The 24237-nt window shown below is 41.1% G+C and overlaps 1 protein-coding gene across 6 annotated transcripts in view; it reads right to left on the bottom strand.

Annotated features, from left to right (window-relative positions):
• The window catches only part of LOC116067474 (caskin-2-like), a 75075-nt gene extending 57209 nt beyond the window's left edge, over nt 1-17866 (bottom strand). For 3 of the 6 annotated variants that reach the window (XM_031323920.2, XM_031323919.2, XM_036001344.1), the window contains exons 1-2: nt 17753-17865; nt 13348-13799 (exon numbers count right to left, since the gene is read on the bottom strand). In XM_031323920.2, coding sequence (XP_031179780.1) covers nt 13348-13441 — 94 coding nt within the window. In that variant the 5' untranslated portion in view covers nt 13442-13799; nt 17753-17865. Of the gene's footprint in view, nt 1-13347; nt 13800-17606; nt 17712-17752 lie in introns of those variants that run through there. The other 3 variants (XM_036001343.1, XM_031323917.2, XM_031323918.2) reach the window with 2 other exon arrangements.
• Between the last annotated feature and the right edge of the window lie 6371 nt (nt 17867-24237).

Raw genomic sequence — 24237 nt, forward strand, 5'->3', positions numbered from 1 at the left:
TGGTGCAAAGTTCTTTTAAATAGGCTACAAATGTCCTACAAATGACTCGACAGCTGCTCAGATCTGTGTAACCACAGAGGTGCACACTGGGTGTTGAACGTCAAAAACTACGGGCTTATCTGCTAATGTTAGCTACCGACCGTTACCATGAAACCATCCAGCAAATAGACGGTACCGTAGGGTGATATAACGTCATTTTACACACAGTTTGACAACAAAACGCTGAGTGAACGTTGCTAGCTACATTTATCATGTTGGTTTTGAGCGGTATGCACCCCCACTAACCTGGAAAACGTTTTTTAAACAGTAACATTAATAAAGCATGTCGGAGGAATACACACAGTCTCCTGCAGCGGGGAGTCAGAGGTAGAGGGAGCGTCACCGCAGCGTTAGCTAACGTTAGCTAATGTTAGCTAACGTTAGCTTCTTGTCTCATCTGGGGTCTGATAAACAGTAAATTCATCAAAGTCAGTGTCCACAATGCCATTTTCCAATAAACTGTAGCTGTCATATTTCACGGGACCTGCGTGAGTGCAGATTTCATGTCACGGCTTTCGTCGCCGTTTGTCACTTTGCCTAAGACTGAGTGACAAGTACTCGCCCTGTTTATTTGGTTGCCATGACTTCGCGAGTGATGACGTCCTGTCACTGTTCCGAGAGAGCAGATGACTGTTCGCTTGAGTTCAGTAGAGCAGACGGCTCTGCAGAGTCGTGTAATTACGACTTTATGGCTTTTCATAAACAGCTGAAGGAGCGGCAGAGCGGAAACCCTGTTGTGCGTCTGCCCTATTTCTGATACCGTGGCGGCAGAAATTTTACCGTGGCGGGCCGCTCACAAAGAAAAAAAACTCCATCCCTTTCATTTTAGTCTAACGGAATATTCCTTACCTCTTCTTTTTCTTAGCTGTGGGTCTCTTAGCGAGGCGGCCGAGGAATGACAGAAACCAATCCCTGACCCAGAACCACGGCTATTACTGAAGAGGACTGTGGAGTAATGAGAGAAGTATGACACAGGTTCACAAAGAGTTCACTGCCTGGAAGTGAAAACGTCTGTGTATTTGTTGCACAGCTTATGCTGGCTCATCACCGTCTCCCGTTTGATGCTGAGGAGTTGTCTCCAGTCGTCTCTGGGCAGAACTTCACCACCGTCACTGTCTTTTTTTAATAAATGCTTTTACAAAGCCAAGACTTTCCGTCTCACTAATAGTGGGTTCCTTGCCAAGTGACTTGATTTATACTTAACTACGTGTTACAATTGGGCTGCACGATATGAGGAAAATATGCGAGACTGTTGTTGAATATCGGTATTGTTGTGGATGTTCTTAGGCCAATTTGTCGAATCAAAGAATCAGATCTTTATTCAATCAAAAGACCCTGAGTACTTTCTACAGAAAATAACTGACCTTCCTTCAGCATTCGTTCCTTTTACACATAGGCACAAAACAGGCACACGCTTCTCATTGGACATCCCAGGAACCAACATCCCCATATAAGGTCACTATAACGATATTACTTGCGATAAATAACCCGATACGCTTTCATAATTCTGTTAAAATACAACACACTGTTTGTTGACGCAGCCTTTCATGATATTGATATCGCAATGGTGATAAAAAATAAAAAATAAAAAATAAAAAAAACTATATATTGTGCAGCCCTAGTTACAATCTCTAAAATGAAGTCCCGGAATCATGGTGAACTAGAATGTGAAGACTTGACCTGGTTCCAGTCAAGTCCTGTCCCACCAACTCTTCGCTCATTTCCATTTTGAAATAGAGAGAGTGCAGTAGCAAAGCCTTGAGGCCATTTGTGATTATGCTGCTGAGGTCGAAAAACGATAAAATCTACTTCACAGAGGCTACTTTGCTCAGTGACCTCTCCAACTAGTTAGTTAACTGTCGTGATTATTGGACTTCTGCCAAACCCCAGCATGAGGTCATACACATGGATGGAAAAGTCATTACAAGGATCAATATGCTTGTCTCCACATAATGTGGATATTTGGGTGAATGAGATGCCAAAACATGTTACTTAAATGTTTGTTTAGGACGAGGATTAAATATAATACACGCTCATGGACTAGTCTGATCAAACACTAAAACCTATACCAAACTATATCGACACAACACAAACCCCACAGAATGATGCCACTTCCTCAGCCCCTCTCAAACTCAAGGCTGGGAACTGACCCTCAGTTAGTCTCCCATTACCCAGTCTATATCGATGCCGTTCCATTTTGTTCAGGTGCCGCCGGAAATTACGCCGGCTGTCCGTTACCGTCCTCCGTCTTTGTGTTGGCGTTCTAAACTCTGGTGGATTTCTGAGGACTATGGTTAACTGCTCCTGGTTTAAGAAATTCCATTAAACCAGAGCACGTTTTTCTCCCATCCAGGAATGCGGACTAGACAGCCATAGCTCCTCCGCAGCGCTAAGGAGGAAGGTCTGGCAATGGGAGACTATTGTCATTATAATAATAATAATAATAATAATAATAATAATAATAATAATAATAATAATAATAATATGGGACCGATTCCACCCCCCCAAATAACAGCACCAGAGCATATAAGTGAGAGCAATAAAAAATAATGCAATGGGGGAAGTTTTGATCATTTGAAAGTTTGAGATTTACAGCTTTGCAGTCGATACATGTTATTACATTTTAAAAAATCTGCTTTGGTCTGCAGGGAAGCCAGATCTTTAAAAACCAATTGCAATAAGGTTGCACTGAAATCTTGAATACATCAGTGAAGCAATCTGATTCCACTTGATCCTCCAACATAAACACACACACTGATGCATTCATCTAAATAACATGCAAGACACTCTTATCCTGCTACTTCTCATTACAATGAATAGTATTTTATTCTAAGGTACAACTATAAAGCTGGAAGACATGAACAGCCACCACGGACGGTGATTTCTATTTGCTTCCAATTCGTGGTAAGAGACGGGAAGAATCAAAACAGTGTGATAATGGAGAAGATCAAAGCCACAACAGCAACCTCTCCTGCTGATTCTCATTACCGCTACCAGATACTGATACAGCCTATTTCCCATTCAGGAGACACGTTCCTTACCCACATACATACAGTATACACATTCATATAAATAAACACACAACGAGACCTCCTTGTCAGCCCACTACATTGTCCTTGTCCGTACAAGCCGAAACGCAATTCCACAAACTCTGAATACTCCGCCAACAGGTATGCACTTTTTCATCTTATCACAGATTGAAATGAAAACAGTCGCAGGGCATGTAGAGGCAGAGCAGAAACCAGTGACAGCATCACACCTCGCACTCTGAATGCTACATCCATGCATCTGCCTGAATGACGGCTTGTTTTTTAGTAACGGGAGAAAAGAATGGAGCTCAATGAGGATGAGTGCCAGACTCAACAAAGTGCAGCCTGGAGCTAGTAATAAAAGGCTAGTTATGCTAGATTAAATGACACTGTCTGCTGCAACCACACACACACACACACACACACACACACACACACACAACATAATTCCTTTGGTAAATTCCGAGGCAATCCTAGACAAGCTACCCCATCTGTCAGGGGAGGAAAGGGGTCAGGATTAATTGTGTGTGTGTGTGTGTGTGTGTGTGTGTGTGTGTGTGTGTGTGTGTGTGTGTGTTACAGTATGTAAGAGTAGGTGAACTCAAAAGCAGTTCACACACTAATTGGCTGCTATCTAACTGTCTGGCTAATAAAGTACAAGGGTGATTAGCCCAGTTAGCCGGTAAGCTAATGAGCCAACTACCACACCCTGTTGCTATAATAAGACAAAAGTTGAAGAGTTGAAAGAAAATCAACTATTCATGTTGGGGCACATGCTGTATACAAGCACACATACTTATACACGTATGCGCAAATACACCTCTTCCTACAGACTCTTAAATCTAAGACTTCTAATCTGACACTAGTCCAGATGGGTAATCTCTAATTCAAGGTACAGGGATGAAGGAAGGAGGAAGCCAAGATAAAGGATGGGGGTGGAGGTGGAGGTGGGGGTGGAGGTTGTTAAAGAAAAGGCAGTTGTGGATGCACAAAAGGAAAAACCAGAACGTAATATCTTAAAGTAGTAGTAATAGTTCAGTATTTTGAAAACTATGCTAATTCTCCTCACCAATCAACACATTGTACGTTGTGCGTTTAATCTGTACACAAAGAGAAATGCAACAACACATACCGTGTATGGACAATGTGCTAAATTGTGGCTAAATTGTTACAGGGACAGTGAGCGGTGTCTATAACGTGTATTCCTGGATATAAAATGTCCATCTGCACATTTCTGTAGTGGTCCCAGTAACATGTGTTCTTAAAGTGTAGGGAATTACTGGAATTGTTGGGTCTTATAGAGTGTGGTCTAGACCTACTCTATCTGTAAGAGTTATAATAAGTTAGAGAGATAACTCTTGTTATGATTTGATACTATAAATACAATTGAATTGAAATTGAATTGAAGCAGCACATCACATCACATGATTATGATACATTTGAGTCAAATAATTTAGGAATTTGATAAATTCAACATAGATATAGCTGCGAAACTAAGATGTGAATGGAGAAGTGCTTACAGTGAACAGGCCTAAGTTTGCTGAAGAAACTTAAAGAATAACTTATTGTAGAAAGGCCATTAATGATTAATCAATAAGAAAACACTGCCAGTGTGGATTGGGAATTTCTGCTTTTTAAGTATTAACAGAATTATTGATTAAGCTCCCAATGGGAACTTTACCAATTTACAGCAGTGAGTTTCACTTATTCTTTATTTTATAAGGGACTGGTGTTGATGCTGATGTGAGGGTTTATGAGTTGTCTCATGACAAACCATTATCATAATAAATCTCAGCAGAGTCTCTCTGCACATGGCAATGAAACATTATTCTATACTAACCATGACGCTCCATAAATTGATTAGTTGATAAACTAAGTGACAACCCTTATGTCAATTGGTTATGTGGTTATTTTTGAATTATTTTCAAGCATGAATGTCAAACATTCTCTGGTTCCAGCTTCTTAAATGTGAGGAATAACTACTTTTCTCTGTTTTGTATCATTGTGAATTTAATATCTTTGGGTTCTTGTAAAGGTCGGTCAGACAAAACAAGAAATGTGAATGTTGTTTGGTTGGTCCACCACTTTGCTCCCCAGAGGATGAATCCTTTTTACCTCTATGATCCCCTGACTTTTCTAGTAGCGCCATCGTCAGGTGAAAATATCAACTTGTCCATACATAGGTTTATGACCAAATACCTGCTAAACTAACAATATTGCCCTCAGTGCCTCCTAAGTGAGTCATAAAGGCTCAATGCTGTTCATCCACTTTAGGAAGCCAATACTTTTAGTTGAAGTTCAGTACAGCAGGTGGTTCCAATTCGAATTGCTTGACTGATACTTGGAAAATAACGGCCATAATTAAATAAACAACTCAAACCAGATTGTATTAGTACTATACCTTACATGTTTATCAATTGTAGGCCTCACAAATCTGTTTCATTTAGTTGATCTAAAAGCTTGCAGTCCATTGTGCCTCACATGGTCGGTGTTCAATATCTAACACATCATTATGACAGATTATTCACTTGCATTCACCTAGGACTCAGCTGATAATATCCTAACAGTGATGTGATTATGATGTGCTAATCACAACTACTTTATGAATCCGCCCGGAGACTTTGGCTCAGCTTACTGCCGTTACCTGTGCGTGTGGTGAAAGAAGAGCCCAGGACTTGTGAAGGTCTGAGTCATCAACATATTATGTGCGGATCAAATAGCTGACACAATAAATGTTCAAATATGATCTTTGGCCTTTTGTCTTCGCTGTTTGTCCATCTGTCCGTTGAGAATTACCTTTAGGCCTTGTATTTACCATGACAGAGGAGAGGGTTGGGCTGTGGCTCAAGATGAAAGCAAGCATGTGCTGCAACAAAAGACATTGTAATCATAAAGGCCTTTGAAGAACCTCTGGTCTCTCTCATGGTCCCCATTCAGGGAGGGGCAGACTACACCCACTCCAGTTCACCCCAAGTCAAGAGTATGTGAGAGGCGTTCACTTTGGGCAAGATGTCTTTACATGTCAAGCTGTCACTCTAAATGCAACACAATGCGAGTAGCTGGACAGAGGCTGAGGAACACACTGCTGTATATCCATCTACAATGAGCCCATCGATTTGTCTGTTTGCAACAGCTAAGCAAAAAGAGGGCGGCTGTGGTAAGTCCACTTAAATTGACTGAGCAGCCAACCTGGTGTCAGCAGATGGCTGATCGGAGAAGAAACCTCCTATCTCAGCTCCCTGTCCATCAGCCGGCCTCAGTTCCTCTGCTAATCCCCTCGGGACGCTGCAGGTCTGCTCTGCCAGCTCCCAGCCAGCTTTACCCTTCGCTGGGAAGAAACGACAGTTGTCTGAGGTTATTTGAGGGTGTCAGACTGGTCAGAAAAGTTTGATTTAAACAAACTATCCGTTTGTGACCAATTAGTGCTAGAAACTAAGAAACCCCAGGAACTAAACTGAGGAACTTAAAGGCCCTTTTGCACATTCAATTAAATTCAATTTTATTTATAATGTCAAATCCTAACAGAAGTTATCTCAGGACACTTTACAGATAGAGTGGGTCTAGACCACACTATAACTTACAAAGACCCAACAATTCCCCCCAAGAGCAAGTATTTGGTGCGACAGTGGCGAGGAAAAACTTCCTTTTAGGCAGAAACCTCGGACAGACCTCGGCTCTAGGTGGGCGGCCATCTGCCGCTGCCGGTTGGGACACATAGACACTGAAATATGATTTCATAATAATTATAGCAGTTGGCATGATGTGCAGTGGCAATTATAGTAAGAGTAAAGATAATAGAATGACTAGATATAATAGTAGTAGCAGTGCAGGGCGTAGCAGGGCGTAGCAGGGAGTAGCAGGGCGTTGGCTAGGACCACGGCTGCAGCTGCAAAATTCCTTTTGCATAACCACTTCATTTGTAGAATGGTAAAGATCAGGTCATTTACCGATAATAGATTGTAATGTATTGGCTTTGTATGGCAATTTTTCGAGAGCACACAGCTACATCTTCAAATTATCAACTTACTTTGTTCAACCGTCCAAAAGCCAAAGATATATATTTTTACCACAATATGAAAGCGAGAAAATCAGCAAATCCTCACACAGGAGAACCTGGAATTAGAGATCTTTAGGTAGGTTTGTTAGAAAACTGACTTAAATGAATCTATCAAAATAATTAATCAACTAGGCACTAGTTTCAAAACTAAATCTTTACAATTTGCTGTTGCACGACTGGGATATTTCAATGGATGTTGGCAAGGAGTCATGCAGGCGCTGAAAGGAACACTGAATCACCTGAAAGACGATACTGTGTCAGGAGGCTTGATATACAGTGGTAGGAAACACTGTTTTTGAGAGTTAATGTCACAGGGCTCTAGCTCCAGAAAGGGAACACAGTCATGGTCACAGATATAGTGATGGAAAAAATGTTTAGCATTGGCCTCCCAAAGTAGCCTGGTCCTACCAGACTCTCGTGAATTTAATTTGTACAGAGTCTGGCCACTCTCCGTTGACAAGTGTTAACTTCCTTGAAGGCGGGTACTCTGTCGAAGTTTAAAACTATTGGATCTGCCCAGAGCCACTCTGGATCTGCCATAACCAATCGCTAACGTTTGGTCGTGACGTCGGCTTAGCATCGCTAGCGTTAGCCTTGGCCAACTCCTTCGCCACTAACGGAGCGAGCTGGAAAATCAATCTTTTCCGGAACCCCGTGGGGAGGAGGGCCACAACATCATGGCCCCCAACACAACTCAGCAAAGATTGTTCTTGCTCGGGCTTTAACTTTTGGATATTCGGCAGCGTTGCCAGCTTCGTTCGCATTTTTCTCCGCCGCCATTACGGAACTACAACTCTAGCGCACGGCCTCAACGTCATCGTTCTCAGCCACTCCCTCTGTTCGCTGATTGGACCGCCAAAAATTTACCGCATACCGCAAACCCAGACGTAGTACTGAAGGGAAATGAAAACTGAGCGTAAGCACGTAGGAGGGCGGAGTCATGCTACTCCCAAAGTGCATATCTGTGCAAAAACATATACCAATAAATGTGGGGGGAAATTATGTCCATGTACAAAAGAATAGTTTGTAGTTTGTGTAGTAACAGTTGAATTTCTTTAACACTCAAGTGTAAATCAGTAGATGATAACCTTTTCTGTAACCCAACCGAGACTGTCTCTTTCGCAAACAATACTTACTGATCTGCCGTAAAATGTAGTTTTACCCCGAAATATATATATTTTTAATCATTACAGCATCTTAATGTGGTTACCATAGCTGATTGGACTTTTCCTGTTTGGATCGGGGAAGCCCAGGAACACACAGAAAGAGAGGAGAATAGAATGGGTAATTATACTTAGCTATGCTGTTATAGTTTTAGACTGCCAGTGGACTTCCTTTGACACACTGACCTTCTCTCTCCTCTCTCTTTCAATTTGTGTGCATCCTTGCCCCAGAAATGCTTGTTACTAACTTAGCTCTGGGGAGCTTATTCCTTATGTTTTTTTTTCACCCAGCATGTTTCCTTGGATTAGGGTGGCACCTAAATCATGGTTGCAGCTGTCGCCGTGGTCCTGCTGCACTCCCTGCTACACCCTGCTACGCTCTGCGGTGCCCTGCAGTGCCATGCTACATCCTGCAGTGCCCTGCTGTGCCCTGCTATGCCATGAACTACTACAACTACTATTTCTAGTCACTGTTCCATTATCTCACACCACCAACCGGCACCGTCACACTGCCTACCAAGAGCCTGGGTCTGTCCCAGGTTTCTTCGTAAAAGGGAGTTTTTCCTCACCACTGTCGCAATAAATGCTTGCTCTTGGGGGAATTACTGGAATTGTTGGGTCTTTGTAAATTATAGAGTGTGGTCTAGACCTACTCTATCTGTAAAGTGTCCTGAGATAACTCTTGTTATGATTTGATACTATAAATAAAATTGAACTGAAAATAAACGTGTGGTAAGAGTAAGGCACACCCTTGGCGATCTACTACACTTTCAAGATGAATATTGTGGATTACCAACAAATATAGTGGGATGGAGAATGAGTGAATGTGTGTGCCGCGCATGTGTCATGTGTGTCATTTGTGCATTTGTGTGTGTCATCAGTGAGGGGACTGCATTCCAGTTAATTTACAAAAAGTACTGCTACCTCTGCCACACCACACTGTGATCAATCTTTCCAATCAGCCATCTGAAATATAGTTTTTTTTGGTCCAGTTTGTTACAAACTGGACATACTATATTAGCTGTTGGACCATTTCTTTGTCTCTGCATACTTACAGTCTATCCATTTGCTTTAATGTTGTAGTTGTACTGCACTATATATGAGGTGTTGTTATGTAATCCAACACACAGTGTGTCAGGGTTGTATTACGTCACTGTCACACACCCCAGAACAACCCACAACATGAGCGCACACACACACACACACACACACACACACAGTCAGTTCTGTCCTTCCAGCTAGACCAGCTGACCAGACGCACCTTTGGGTCTGTCCACCACGTGCTTGGTCACTCCCTGACCCCCAAGTCCCGCCTCCACTCCCTTCAGTACCCATGTGCAGGTGCCTCCCTGCTCCATCTGCACCCGGGCCCGGCCCAAGGCTTAGCCTGGTGGTCTCGGCAATGTCCAGCATGTCGGCCTGACACCACCCATAACAGCTTAAAAAGCACCTGACCTCTCCAGAAGCTTGGCACTTGTGTATACGTGTTTGTGATCAGAATGTCACTTAAGCTCGCAGGGAGGTCACAGCACACTTTGAATATAATCATTAGCATTGTGTCATTACTGTGGTCTTTAACATATAAATCCCAAATAATGACCACTAGAGAGAGACTTTAGCCTCCGTTCTACCTCACAATACAAATGTGTTGGAACAAACAACATACTGCACACCGTTTCTCCTGGAAGCGTGAAAGTCTTCAGTAAGCCTTGTGGCTGCCTGAGATTATCAAATATCTTGGGCCCTATTTTAACAATCTAAGCACATGGCGTGAAGCGCATGGCGCAGGTGCGTTTAAGGAATGTCCAATGCCATGTCTGACGGTGGAAAAAAGGGTCTGTGCGCGTGCCGGGCGCATGGTTCAAAAGGGTTGTACTTAGTGTCTTCATTAATCATAGGTGTGTTTTGGGCATAACATGCAATAAACCAATCAGAGTGTCATCTCCCATTCCCTTTAAAAGCCAGCCTTGTGTTTAAAGTTGATATTTTGTTCGGAGAGTGGGTGCGAGAGGAATGCTCAATGGGTTCACCCTCTGTTGAGCATGAATGTGTTCAGTACATTTCGTCATTTTGAAATTTTGATGTATGCCATTGGAAGTTTTGGTCTGATAGTTGGGAAAGACTTCTGAAAGCTAAGCACGCTGTACACTGTCCTATTCACCTACCTTGTGTATATAAAGAAATAAGCTGTTGCATTAATCTGCCTATATTTATTCCAGCTGCCTTTGAAACCTGCACCATTGCACAATTGACCTACTGTTTACAAATGTCATTGTGCTGTTTTATACATACTGTACTTTTTTAAAACATATTTATGTCTGCACATAGCAATTTCATGTTAATGTTCAACTTGTTCAGCTTCAAAAAATTCCTTGTTTGTGTTCACATACTTGGTCAACAAAACTGATTCTGATATATTTGAGAATGCCAAATGAAATAGACAGTTCTTTGGGTTTTAGCCACACACCGAAATATCTCAGCAGCTACTGATGGATGAAATGTCGTACAGACATTCATGGTCGCCAAAGCACGACTCCTGATGACTTTCCATTTAGCGCCACCAGCAGGCTACACCTCATGCAATACTTTTTGCTTTACAACCACACACCTGTAAAAATAATGACATTTTCACACAACTATTCATTCAGCCTCAGAATGACCCTTTTTGCATCAGTAAACACAGTGTCAAAATGATTTGTATTCAATTGTGATTTTAAGTCAATCAGAACACTTCAAGGGTCAGAGTTTAAATAAGTGTGTGAGTAAAAACAAATAATCAACAGGTAGTACGTTACATACGCAACCCTATTTTGGCTGGTTTTAAACAGCTTTCAAAGCAGGTCACTACTGACCAATCAATCCGCCCGTATTGACGGGCCGCTGGGTGAATGTGTGTGACAGCAGAGGTCATGTGCGGAGCCCTCGGTGCCAGCTGCAGCCCCTGCTGTGCTGCTGGCACACACTGCAGCCTCCGACTCCAGAGACAAAGGGCTAGGTACCGAATTCAATACTTTTATGCCCAGACTGAATTAAGGAGTAAGGACTGAGGAGTAAATCTCATCAGAGTCAGTGATGTGATGAGAGTTGTGCCGTAATGTGTAATGTTGTAATGTTGTCATTTATTGGTATCGAAAAAAAGTATTGTTTAGGAACCGGTATCAAAGTCACAGTATTGGTTTCGGTATCGAAGATTTTTGAACGATTCCCAGCCCTAGAGACAAACATTGACATATATAAACTGGACCAACAGATCCCGTTGCTCTGGACGGAGACCAGTGGAGGATATTAGAAGCACTTTTCCAGTGAGCGCTGAGCGTTACTGCGCAGCCTCCAACTGAGAGAGACGACGTAGATGTGACGTGAGCAACCTGTTTGAAAGTTGGAAGTCTTCTGGTAGCTGTGCCAAGAGAAATCTCAATCATTCCCAATCTTGCAGAGACGGAGAGCGTAGGTATATGTAAGGAGATAACATGGACACAGGCTAATTATTGCTAACTAAAATGATAGTTAACATTAGTACTTAAACAGCTAATGTAAGTCCAAACTGCCTGCGAGCTTCTCCTGTACTATACGGTAATTTGTCTACTATGCGACAGTAAGTCGCGTGGTTATGATACAATCGTTAGCCTATTTTTACAAAAACGTCTGCTACGGAGCCATAACGTGAGATACAAGGTAATGGAGCATTTTATACATTGTTGTGTTTCTTTAGAAATAAACAATGGCCAAAAAAAATCTCTAAACGCTTCAGATGTAAAGTTATTCGCTGTCAAAGTGGCGCCAAAATGAATGGCAGTCAATGGAATGCTAACGGGGGGTGAGTGCTTATTAGCATCAAAATGGCGCCATAGGAGGTTCGCGGTCCGAGGAGAAGCTGACCCCCTTGGAGACAAACAACCAAGCCATCGACAGAGTTCTGCGTGTGGGAGTCAGTATGGCGGAGGGAGATTAAACAATACACCATACACGGGCATTTGTGCAACAATTAGACACTTTGTAGCACAAATGTTGTCAATATCTTTGTCTAATGCTCTTGGTGTGCAGGTGATAAAAAGCTGAGCAGTAAAAAGGCAAAACGTGTACAGCTCCACTTTTATCATATTTGATTTGTTTTGCTTTTATTTATGTATTTGTATTTATTTCTGTATGAATGTATTTATTAAAATGTCTATATATTTATTTTGTGTAGAATTATGAATTTCTTTATTTTATTTACAGCTGGGTATAACTACTGAGCTGCTCTTCCAAAAGCAGATGGAGTGCCTTGCTTAAGGGCACCTTGATGGTAGTTTAAAACAAAAACAAAAGAGCAGAGAACATTACTCATTCACTTTCCCCAGCCAGTTTGGTCCGGTTGTTCACAAACAGAAGCACACGGCAGTACAAAAACAGACAAAATTACTTTGAAATATTCTCTGCCAAGCAGCGCGCACTGTCTGTGTAGTGTGTAAAGTGTGTAACAGGCTTTTTCCTGACAGCCGCAGCTTTGTTCCCAGCGCTTGTCACCGAGCAGCCAGCCATACTGATGAAAGCCCAGAACAGATAACGCCACAGAGAGGCTTCCACTTCACAGCCTGCTCGGCCTCAACTTTTCCCTCGGGCTTCGGATAAGGAGAACCCTGTCATTTGCAACAATGTCGCTGTAAAGAGCTCGCTTGTCGCATGACTTGGAATCTACGCAGATAAGGACATCTGAAAGCAGAAGAAAGACCACTACGACCCACACAGCAAGACGCAGCAGCCGCAGGGGTCTGCGTTTAGGAGATTAGCTCGTGTTGAGCCGCAGCTTGAATCCACTTAGTTCCATATTGTGCCTGGCCTGACTGCTGCGTCTTGCGGTCGGCAGCTGAACTTGATCTTGTGGTTATCGCAAAAGAAACTGCACTTTGTAAATAAGTGGCATCCCCCACAGCAATAGCTCTGGCTCCGCTATCTAACTTCTATTTCATCGTGGAAACAATTACACTCCCAGGCCCAGAGCACAGAACAAACACAGAATCACTTAGTAATAACACCAAACCATGTGTCCCCCCCCTGCCTCTGTTAGCTGCATACTCACTGGTTTTGTTGCACTTGACTTTGGTGAGAAGTTTATGCGCCAGCAGAAGATCCCCAGTCTTTACCGCCACCAGCAGATCCTGTTCTTTCCCCATGATTACAGACCAAACAAACGCAAACCGCTCGCGGTCGACAGCCAAGATCGCTTCTTTCAATGCACCTTCAGGCAAACGGCTTCAGCAAACATTTGTCAGCAAGCTAACGGGTAGCTGCCGAATCCCAGCCATGAGATGAGGTTGGTGAAGAAGCCCCAGGTAAACTGGTCCGGGAGATCTTTTGCCTCTCGGTGTTGGAGTTTGGGTCCATTGTCTCTGATGGGTGCCGGCTGTTTGGTGCTGATCTTGGCTCTGGAGTTAGAGCAGGACGAGTAGAGATTTAGTTGCCTGCAGGGCTGAGTGTGCGCTCATAGTCTTTGTCGACCTGGAGGCCGCAGCAGCCTAACCTGCCATCACGCTGCAAAGACAGAGAGAAATCACTTTAGCTCTACAATCATTTTCATTCCATGAAAAGAGTGCCACCTTTGTAGCACTACCATAACTATGACACTGCTGTTTTTTTTATATGACCGTGTAGGGCTGGGTTTCAAACCCAAATACTTTTTTACCGACAGCAGTTTGTAGCATTGAACCCCTCCTCAAAGTTGGACTTTTGTTTACTTATTCTTTGATCACATAGTTTTGATTTTAAATCACAATTTTGCCAATTTTAAATTCTTGTACGGCTGCTTTTGTTAATATATTTATTGGCTCTATCTATATAGTTGGCTATATAATATTCCTTTTTTTTTTTTTTTTTACAGCAGACATTTTGGTTGCATCCGGAATTCCATACATGTTATTTAATAGCTAAAACAGTAAGTGAGATTGTTTTGTAAGTACGAAACCTTAGTAAGAATCAAATAGTACAAAAATTGCATACTATTTTATGTAAAATATTTCTGTCTGTAATACTGGACACTACTCCGGCATACATATCCCACAATGCAATGTGGTAGTAACGACAACATTCATAACAGACACACAGAAACCATGGAGCTCTATAACGTCGATAACGCTCTAATTTACATCTCTACATATCTAAATGACTGTTGGTCTAGTTATTTACCTCTTTCAGTAATTTAAGCATGAACTAGGGATGCCGCTAGAGCAGAGGTCGGCAGGGGTCACCATGGTTACGCGTCTTCAACGGCAAGGAGGCTCTCAGGAAGGGACGTTGGAAATTAAAGCTTAGTGCGTCCGAAAAGATACACACTTCTGTTTATTTACACACGAGTATGTTGAATGATAGTATCATATTGAGTATGCAGGGCAGAGTATGAGCCATGACAGTGCGACAGTGAGCCAGCAACGCACAATACCGGGACCCTGAAACTGCAGCAGCTATAAGGAACTCAGCCATCATTCATTGTATTATACACCTGGACTTTGTCTGCTCTGACATGACAAACTGTCTCCTGTGAAAATGGCCTATAGAGCCTGACGAATGACAAATATGAGCTTATTGCAGAGATGTCATATTGGCATACATTGCCCAATAAAGAACAATTGCTGCACATACATAAAAGATAGGTTGGAAACTGTTTATCCATTTTATAGTTTGGCCATCTAAAAGCACTCACAAGTTCATGTTTCAGAACAATTCTTTAACAGAAAACTCATTTTAGGTAACCTGTGGAGTTTATGACCAATAGCAGTGTGGTTAGAGCTGGGCAATATATCAATATTATATTGATATCGTGATACGAGACTAGATATCGTCTTGGATTTTGGATATCGTAATATCGTAATATGGCAGAAAGTGTTCCTGGTTTTAGAGGCTGCATTACAGTAAAGTGATGTCATTTTCTGAAATTCCAGACTGTTGTAACTGTTCTATTATTTGCCTTTACACACTTAGTCATTATATCCACATTACTGATTATTATCAAAACTCTCATTGTGTAAATACTTTGTGAAAGCACCAACTGTCAACCCTACAATGTCGTCGCAGTATCGATATCGAGGAAAAATATCGTGATATTTGGTTTTCTCCATATCGCCCAGCCCTAAGTGTGGTGGAGCCCAGCTGGGTTCCCATTTTGTTTACTCTACGTTTTGTTGCTAGGGCTACGGTATCGATTCATCCGTCAGCTGTTTTTTTGTGATTAATCAACGGACCGTTTAGTGTAAAAAATGTCATGGAAAATGTCCATCAGTTTCAAATAGCCTATGATGACCCATTCAAAAGTATTTTGTCTGACCCTCAGTCTAAATCAATACATTTATTTGTCACGTGAAATCATATCAAAAAAATAGTTTCAGTGAGGATGTAATCCTTTCATTTACAATGATTTTTTTTAATATACAACAAAGTCTTCACATCTGAGAAACTGGAACCAGCAAATGTTTGTGATTTGTATTAAATGAAAAACAAATAATTGATTAATTTTATGTCAATCGACTAATCGCTGCAGCACTACTTGTGCCAGTTGCCTCATTCAAGTGTCAAGGTAAAGTGTTGTGCCTAACAGCAATCAACAAAACAGTTGGTGATGAACGCTATATGCAGGATTGGGCAAAAAGAAAAAAAGGATGTGACTTAAACTTGACCCAACTTTCGTTTGTTTTCTCAGATCCAGGAAGCCTGCTCCCCCCTCAGGAGCGTGCAGCTAATCTCTTCCCGTGCAGGAATAAGGTCTCCGACCATCCATAACATTCCCTGCGCTTTAAGGAAGCATCATTTCAGCCAAAGTGGCTCTGGCGTTTCTGCCAGCTTACTTCTTTGGAAAAAGGTCGGTATTTTTCTCTCCAAGAAGGAAGGTGGGGGGCAGAGCTGACCGCTGCTTCAAAAACTAAACCAATTTGCCAGAAATCTCAACCACATGGGACAGCAAGTGAATGAACAACACTAAGGGGACACAAAATAACAAGGAGAAATGTAGAATAAAGTCTAACAGTGCCCCGTGCTTCTACTACTGAGGCTATAGCCTATTCCAAACAGGCCGTTTCAGGGAACCACACATTGGAACATTAGACTCAATTCTATGTGCAAAATAAAACCCACAGTCAAGCTGAGGCAATCTCGGAGGAGATAGTACAGCATCCAGAAGTTTTGAGATTTAAAAGTCAGCTGAATTTGTTTAGCAGACCTCAAAAGCATCTGTATTCTCCTTGACATCCCTCCATGACAACCCCACCTCCAGTAAATAATCAGTTTCAGCAGCAGGCTTTTGGTTGAGTTTGATTTCACAGTTCTGTGCCCGGGAAAGACTTTGCAAGTCAAAAACACAGGCAGACTATCTTGTTAGACGGATTGTTCAGTTATTCCTCCGGACTACTGGGTGATCGTGCAGCAGTGTAGCCCAACAGCAGATGCCAATGCATGTCTTTGCACTGACACATGATCTAAAACTAGCCAGGCACCTTGCCAGGCAGTAAACACTGCATAGCACTTCACTGACAGGAGCCAGAATGTAAACAAGGAGTACAAAATGGGCTTAAATAGAGCACTAGTTAAATGGGGTTCAGTGACACTGGCTGACTTTCTCATGGAATCCTGGGTGACAGGTGTCACACATGTAAGAAAGTCCATAATGATCCCAAAGTAGCAAAAATATTTACTATAATCAAGTGAAAACTACTGTATAAGGAAGCAAGTGAAAGAATCTAAAAAGCTCAATATTATGTCTTTCTTCGTAACAATTTTAGACCAAAGCCCATTCTCAAATTGACAATTTAATCCTACCTTTTCTTGGCAGCAAACGTATACAACAATAATGACAAGTGTTAAGACCTTTCAGAAATGATTACTGTTGCTTGTAAATTAGGCATACATTGAATCCATAAATCAGTAGTAGCATCCCAGTAGCACCTCAGTGTTTCTAACTGGTTCTTCTACAATCTTCTATTAAAAATGGCTTGTTACTAAAAGTTAGGTTTTTTTAAATAAAGTCCTGTTTGGTGGATTGCGTAGCTACATGCCAGATTTAGACTCACATTAGCCTAGCAGAAACCACTAACGGTTCGTTAAAAGTTATCACACATTAACGTTATTTTCTCCTGTTTGCTTATGGCGTTAATTAATGTTAGATGTGTGACAGCGCTGAAATAGCTAGTTTCCCCTGAAGTATTTCAAACAACGTTAACTACGGAATCAACAGTGAAATTCAGCCGCCGCTGTTTCCAGTTAAAGAGAGACCGTTTCGAAATGCGGGTAGCCAGGCTGTCTTTTCGGACACATTGGTCCGATGCTAACGCTACTCATCGCAGATATCCACTCAACTGTCAAGGTGTTCCGACTCCCGGTGTTCCGGAACACTGGCAAAGTCCAAAAACACATGTCTTTCCATCTATAACACGTATTATTTGTACAAATTGAAGTCGTCTCAGTTAACTTTTCACCGAATAAATAAGTTTAAGTGTTCTCACCTGTTGTAGACATTAGACAATGACCTGCAGGTGGTGAGAGACAACACATATCCACTGTAGAGTTACCGAGGGCTGGACAGGCAGCACGAGACGGAGGAGCCAGCGTCAAGTGAATAGCATAATGTGCACAACTTCCGACAGTAACTTTCAAAGTAAAGCTCTTATGAATTAAGGTGCCACAAATATTGAAACTTTGGTTGTCAAATTAAATATACTTGTTAGGAATAGTCTTTGCCACTGAGTATTGTACATACAATAAGTTTTACGGTACGTTTCCTGAAACTACTGGGCAGCAACCTTTGTGTAGCTCTGCCCGCCACTTATTTATGTTTTTATTTTGAAGGCACATTACATAACTTCTGCTATTATAGCATATATTATCCCTCTTAACTCCAAGTAACTTTACACCGTTGTGTGGCTGTTTAATCTATGAATACGGATCACACAGACAGAGTACAACACAAATTCAGTAATCCCAAGAAAACGTTATTGATAAATAAACTCAAACAGGGCATGCATAGTGCTTGTGCTAGTGAGATTGGCTGAGTGTATTTATCACATGGAATGAATAGTGTTAATATTTGTCAGAGAGAGAGTGAAAAGTTAATATTGGTGAGTGAATGTGTGTATGTGCATGTGCAGAGTGTGTTGTGTGTGCATGCGTGTGTTCTGCTGTTGAATTGAATGTACCTGCCTGGGTGATAGCAGTGACTGTGAAACTGTCTCATGCGTTATTTCTAATTTCAGACCACTTCTAGCAGTAGCGGTTTTTGAGCACCTAAAAGTGATTTAATAGTGATAAATGGATGTTGCACTCCCAGGCCGGTTGGCAGTTGTATCCGCGGCGCTACCGGACACCCTGCGATGCCATTCTAGCCAATATTATAAGGAACAATTAACTGTTGCTTGTTTCCCTGCATGGCACCTGTAATATAATACATCCATGCATGGGACCCCCTGGAGCCCAATCAAGGACCCCTGGAGATATTGGTGAAGACCCCGGACATAGTGTGGTTGTGTGGTGGCGACATCTGCTGGGTGAACACTGCTATTGACATTAGTCATTCAATTCAAGACAATTCAATTCAAGCCTCTCTCTCTTCATGTTGTTTTTGCATTTTATGTATTAACCACCAAATATCAAATCAACGCCATCCCCAGGGTGCAATGATTCTAAACTTTTCTTTGGGATTAGAATTAGGGAGATTTTCTAATCTTCTTTATAATGATCCAGGCTCAGAGGGATTTTTGCTAATTCTGACTCTTGTCATGTTTTGGTACCATAATATAAAGACTTATAGTCTATAAATACCCCTCTATCTCAACATGTTGTCAAGCCAAAAGGCATACATGAAAATGAATAAAGATTCAAAAGAGAATGATAATGATAATGTGTGTACATTGTATTCACCCATCTCAGAATGGACTGAAAGTCAAAACCTCCTATTTATTTGCAGTTGTTATTTATGACACTTCTCTTGTTTGCTCATTTCATATAACGCGTGCAATCACAAACTTCTGCTCTCCAATGTGATAAGATTAAAAATATTTTTTCACCTCGCAAAGATCAGCTTTTAAGGATGTACATTTTTGAAGGAAGGTTGTTTTTGAGACAGAAAGGCTCAACAAAGAAAGACACAATATAGTTTTATTATTCTATCTTTCTAAAGCCCAGAATACATCCCTTTGGAGGATATTAGTTTTTAAAACGCAAATCTCCTAGACTAAAAAAGTTAACAGGTTCATGGAGGAACTTTTTAACAGCTCTTTCTATCGTGTCCTTGTTTATGATGAGGCGCTCAGTATTCTCTTCTGAAACCCCGCAAGAGCAAAATATGAGCAGGAAATATTGTATTCACAAGGTCAGCTATGAAGAGTTACAGTACATCCAGCAAAACATGAAAATCAGCTAAGACAAATCAGCATGCCTGGAAGGAAACATAACCACAATTCTCGAGCAGTATGTCAATATAAAAACATGTTGGATGGCTTGAGATGATCAAAATAACAGCAAATGTGCCATTATTAGCTCAGCAGTTCATTTGGACCCAAAGTCCCAACCACACGCTGGAGATAAGGTAAATAACTAAAACACAGATAATAAGGCCATCGTACATCATTCTTCATAATACCTAATTTCTTATATCTTCTAGTTTCAAATTATGCAAAATGTCCAAAGAACATAGTTGATATGCAGGCTATTGCAGCTTGTATTGTTTTTTAAGGTGTTCATGCTATTGTGTCCACTCCTTGCAGCAGGATTTGGGCTATGTTACACACAATGATTTTCCAGTTTTTGAGATCCTTTGAACATCCTTGTACTTTGTCTTTATTTTGTTTTGTAAGAGTATAGGGCAGTGCTAGGCACCTCAGGTTTATATACTATGGTGTACGTCCACATTCATGTACAGTATATCATCTACATATTAAAAGTTGCTGTGCTATATCAACCCATTTCACATCCCTGTTCTTCTCTAACATTCTATTTTATGTCAAACAAATCTGCACAATTAGAAAGAGAAGCTTAACATATACAATAGATGCAACATCGGAGATAGTTACAATTCAGCGTGATACTCCTCAACGGCGTTAATGATTGTCTTCCATTCTCCCAAGTCCTGTTCAAGTTTCACTATATTTGCATCTATCGCCTCAGCCTGCGCATCTTGAGTCTTGGACTGCTCCATGATGCCCTCCATTATTCCCTTTAGTGTCAGGAAGTCATCAGGTGATTCTTCTGAGCATTTCTTTATTAATGCCACAGATGGCTCAATGAAGCACTTCAATGCACTTGTGCGCTTGAAAAGGGTGTTCCATTCTGCCTAATGGGAAAAAGGGAAACAACTTCAGGACATGGCAATAACTTTGTTTGCTATGTTACAAATGATGGATTGAAATGGATTCTATCACTGAAGGTACTCCAGAACAATTTGTGTGAGCATGAACAACATGGAGACTGACTGACAGACTCACCTTCAGTTTGGCGAGGTCTTGTTGTGTGTTATGAATGGCTTCCTTGTCATTTTTCTGCAAATCCAGAATGAGAATCAACATGCAGTTACATTTGGGGACATAAGAGCATGACAGCAGCTCTAATACTAATGTATATTAGCTCATACGACTGCAGATATAAGAAATTAACTCTTACGTTGTCTTCCCATCGTCCCAGCGACTTTTTGTATTATTTTTTTTTGGTCGTCTTTTTCGACAATTTTGTCGCTTTTCCTGATGTTTTTGTCGTTTTTTTCAACGTACATTTCGAATCTTTCTGCGATTTTTTGACATTTTTGTCACTTTTTTTCAACGTTTTTTTATTACTTTTTTTTTTTAAATGTTATCAAATTTAATAAAACACCCAAGTTCAATGAAAGTTGAAACTGATAATTTATTTTGTACTTGTAAAGAGCATTATAGGGAACCATCCACATTATTTTGTACAGTAAAAGAAACCCAAATTTCCGATATAGAAACTTGTTTAAAATGGGTCAAATCTGACCCGAGGACAACAGGAGGGTTAAGAAAACGTTAGTCTGACTTTGCCAGACCCTCCTCCAAAACGTGCTGGAGGAGGGTCTGGCTACTCCATTTAGCATTCGGGGATGGGCGGAAAACGTGCTTTGGTTTAATGGCATTTCTTTAAACCAATCAGAATCATCTTGGACGGCGCTAAACTACGCACAGAGCCACTGTAAAATAGTTCTGCGAGAGAAAACTCAGATTGGACAGATGGTCTAGCTAGCTGTCTGGATTTACCCTGCAGAGATCTGAGGAGCAGTTAACCATAGTCGTCAGAAATCCACCTGAGTTTAGAACGCCAACACAAAGAAAGAGGAAGGAAACGGAAAAGACATGCATCCGGCGGAATTTCCTGCAGCACCGGAGCAATCCCGGAAGTGGAACACAAAGGATATAGACATATAGACATATAAGAAAATTTCAGCAAGAAGTTTCATGTGGAATTGTTTTCTATATCAAAGACAACAGTTATTTTACCAGTTGGTCGTTGCTTATCAGTGAACTTGCGAAACAGAGCAGACACAGCAGAGTGAAGAGGAAGTACAGGCCTCCAGCCACTGCTCTGCTTCTGGACAAAGATGCTGCTGCCATGGCTGTTAGAAATAAGAATTAAAAAGCATACAGGTATAGAAAACATTTTTATATTGTAATGTTTTTAAGTCTACAGTACAATCCATATTATAGTAAGTTCAAGTTTCTGGTCTTACCTGTGATGTAAATGAAAGAAGAGCTGCTGTACAGGTGATGAATGAAAAGAAATGATGAGATGGCACACAACAAAAATGATTTATATACTCCTGGTGTCACCTCACCCACATAGCTCACGTCCACTCCTTAGTGTCCTTAAAGTTTCACTTCCACGGAAATAGTATTTGATTGATTCACTTCACAGGAATATACCGGTGACGGACTGGCCATCTGGAATTTGGGCAAACGTCGGAAGGGCTAGGTTTCTCTTCATGAGAAATAGTCAATGGACCCCTATGGGCCACTACTGATAATATGTCAATGGTTAATTTTGATATGTTATTTTATGCATGCAGCCACAGATATTCAAGATTGTATTGCGGTGAGGTGCGTGGAAAGATTCACTCGGAAGGCAGAGTTACTAATTTCCACAAAAAAAAAATAGGGCCGGTGTGTTGCAAATGCCAGGGCCATTTTTTTTATCCCAATCCATCACTGGTTAGTGTATTCATAATGTACTGTGAGAAAAAAACACAACTGCTAGATGACAAACCAGAATAAAACTGTAATGGAAACAAATGTGAAACTGAAATTGATGGAGCCCTTAAAGCCCTTAAAGCCCTTAAAGCCCTTAAATTCTGAAATATTTGAAAATATCTGTGCTACTGTGACAGACAATTATGTAAATGCTTTTTGGATATTACCCAACATGTATACAGGAGTCAAAGAAAGGCCCAACTCTGTTGGTTTTTCTCGAAAACTGGCTAGGTTTCTTTTCATGAGAAATAGTAAGTTCAGGAATTTCATTCACTTGGCCTTGGCTCACCTGCCTCACGGCACACCTCAACTGTTCATGCATGTGTATCTGTAAGGGGGGCCGGGTGTTTTCCACATGTAGGACAGGTTATTCTTTTGTACCTACCTCTTACTGTAAGTTGTACTTTCACAGAAATATGTTTCTCTTCAGGAAAATGCAAACTCCCAGACAACAAACCAAAGCAAAACTGTACAAACAAATGTAACACAAACAGTATTATTTTGTGCAACAACACTGAATATAGAAACTTACAAACATGAATAATGACACTAAATTCTGGTGGAAAAAGGTTGATGGGACAGAAAAGTGAAAGCCATAACTGAGGTGTGTGTGTGTGTGTGTGTGTGTGTGTGTGTGTGTGTGTGTGTGTGTGTCTGCGTGTGTGTGCGTATTTGCGGGTACGTGTATGTGTGTGTGCGTGGGTGTGGGTGTGTGTATGTATGTGTGTGCAGGTGTGTGTGTGTGTGTGTGTGTGTGTGTGTGTGTGTACATTGGTCAGTTTTAAAAGCACATAACATTTACTTCAGCATTTCAGTATTGAAGTATCCCCGCTCATCCTCTGCCTTTTTCTTCTTCCACTTCATAAGAAACTGTCCCTCGTCAGTTTCTCTTTCGTTTAAACAAGTGCGAACAATTGTGCAATCACAAACTTCTGCTCTCCAATGTGATAAGATTATAAATATTTTTTCACCTCGCAAAGATCAACTTTTAAGGATGTACATTTTTGAAGGAAGGTTGTTTTTGAGACAGAAAGGCTCAACAAAGAAAGACACAATATAGTTTTATTATTCTATCTTTCTAAAGCCCAGAATACATCCCTTTGGAGGATATTAGTTTTTAAAACGCAAATCTCCTAGACTAAAAAAGTTAACAGTTAAGTTCATGGAGGAACTTTTTAACAGCTCTTTCTATCGTGTCCTTGTTTATGATGAGGCGCTCAGTATTCTCTTCTGAAAATCTGCAAGAGCAAAATATGAGCAGGAAATATTGTATTCACAAGGTCAGCTATGAAGAGTTACAGTACATCCAGCAAAACATGAAAATCAGCTAACACAAATCAGCATGCCTGGAAGGAAACATAACCACAATTCTCGAGCAGTATGTCAATATAAAAACATGTTGGATGGCTTGAGATGATCAAAATAACAGCAAATGTGCCATTATTAGCTCAGCAGTTCATTTGGACCCAAAGTCCCAACCACACGCTGGAGATAAGGTAAATAACTAAAACACAGATAATAAGGCCATCGTACATCATTCTTCATAATACCTGATTTCTTATATCTTCTAGTTTCAAATTATGCAAAATGTCCAAAGAACATAGTTGATATGTCAGACAACTGCAGGGCTATTGCAGCTTGTATTGGTTTTTAAGGTGTTCATGCTATTGTGTCCACTCCTTGCAGCAGAACTTGTCCTTGTACTTCGTCTTTATCTTGTTTTGTACGAGTAGGGCAGTGCTAGG

The sequence above is a fragment of the Sander lucioperca genome, chromosome 5 (assembly GCF_008315115.2).
Source record: "Sander lucioperca isolate FBNREF2018 chromosome 5, SLUC_FBN_1.2, whole genome shotgun sequence".
Classification (NCBI taxonomy): domain Eukaryota; kingdom Metazoa; phylum Chordata; class Actinopteri; order Perciformes; family Percidae; genus Sander; species Sander lucioperca.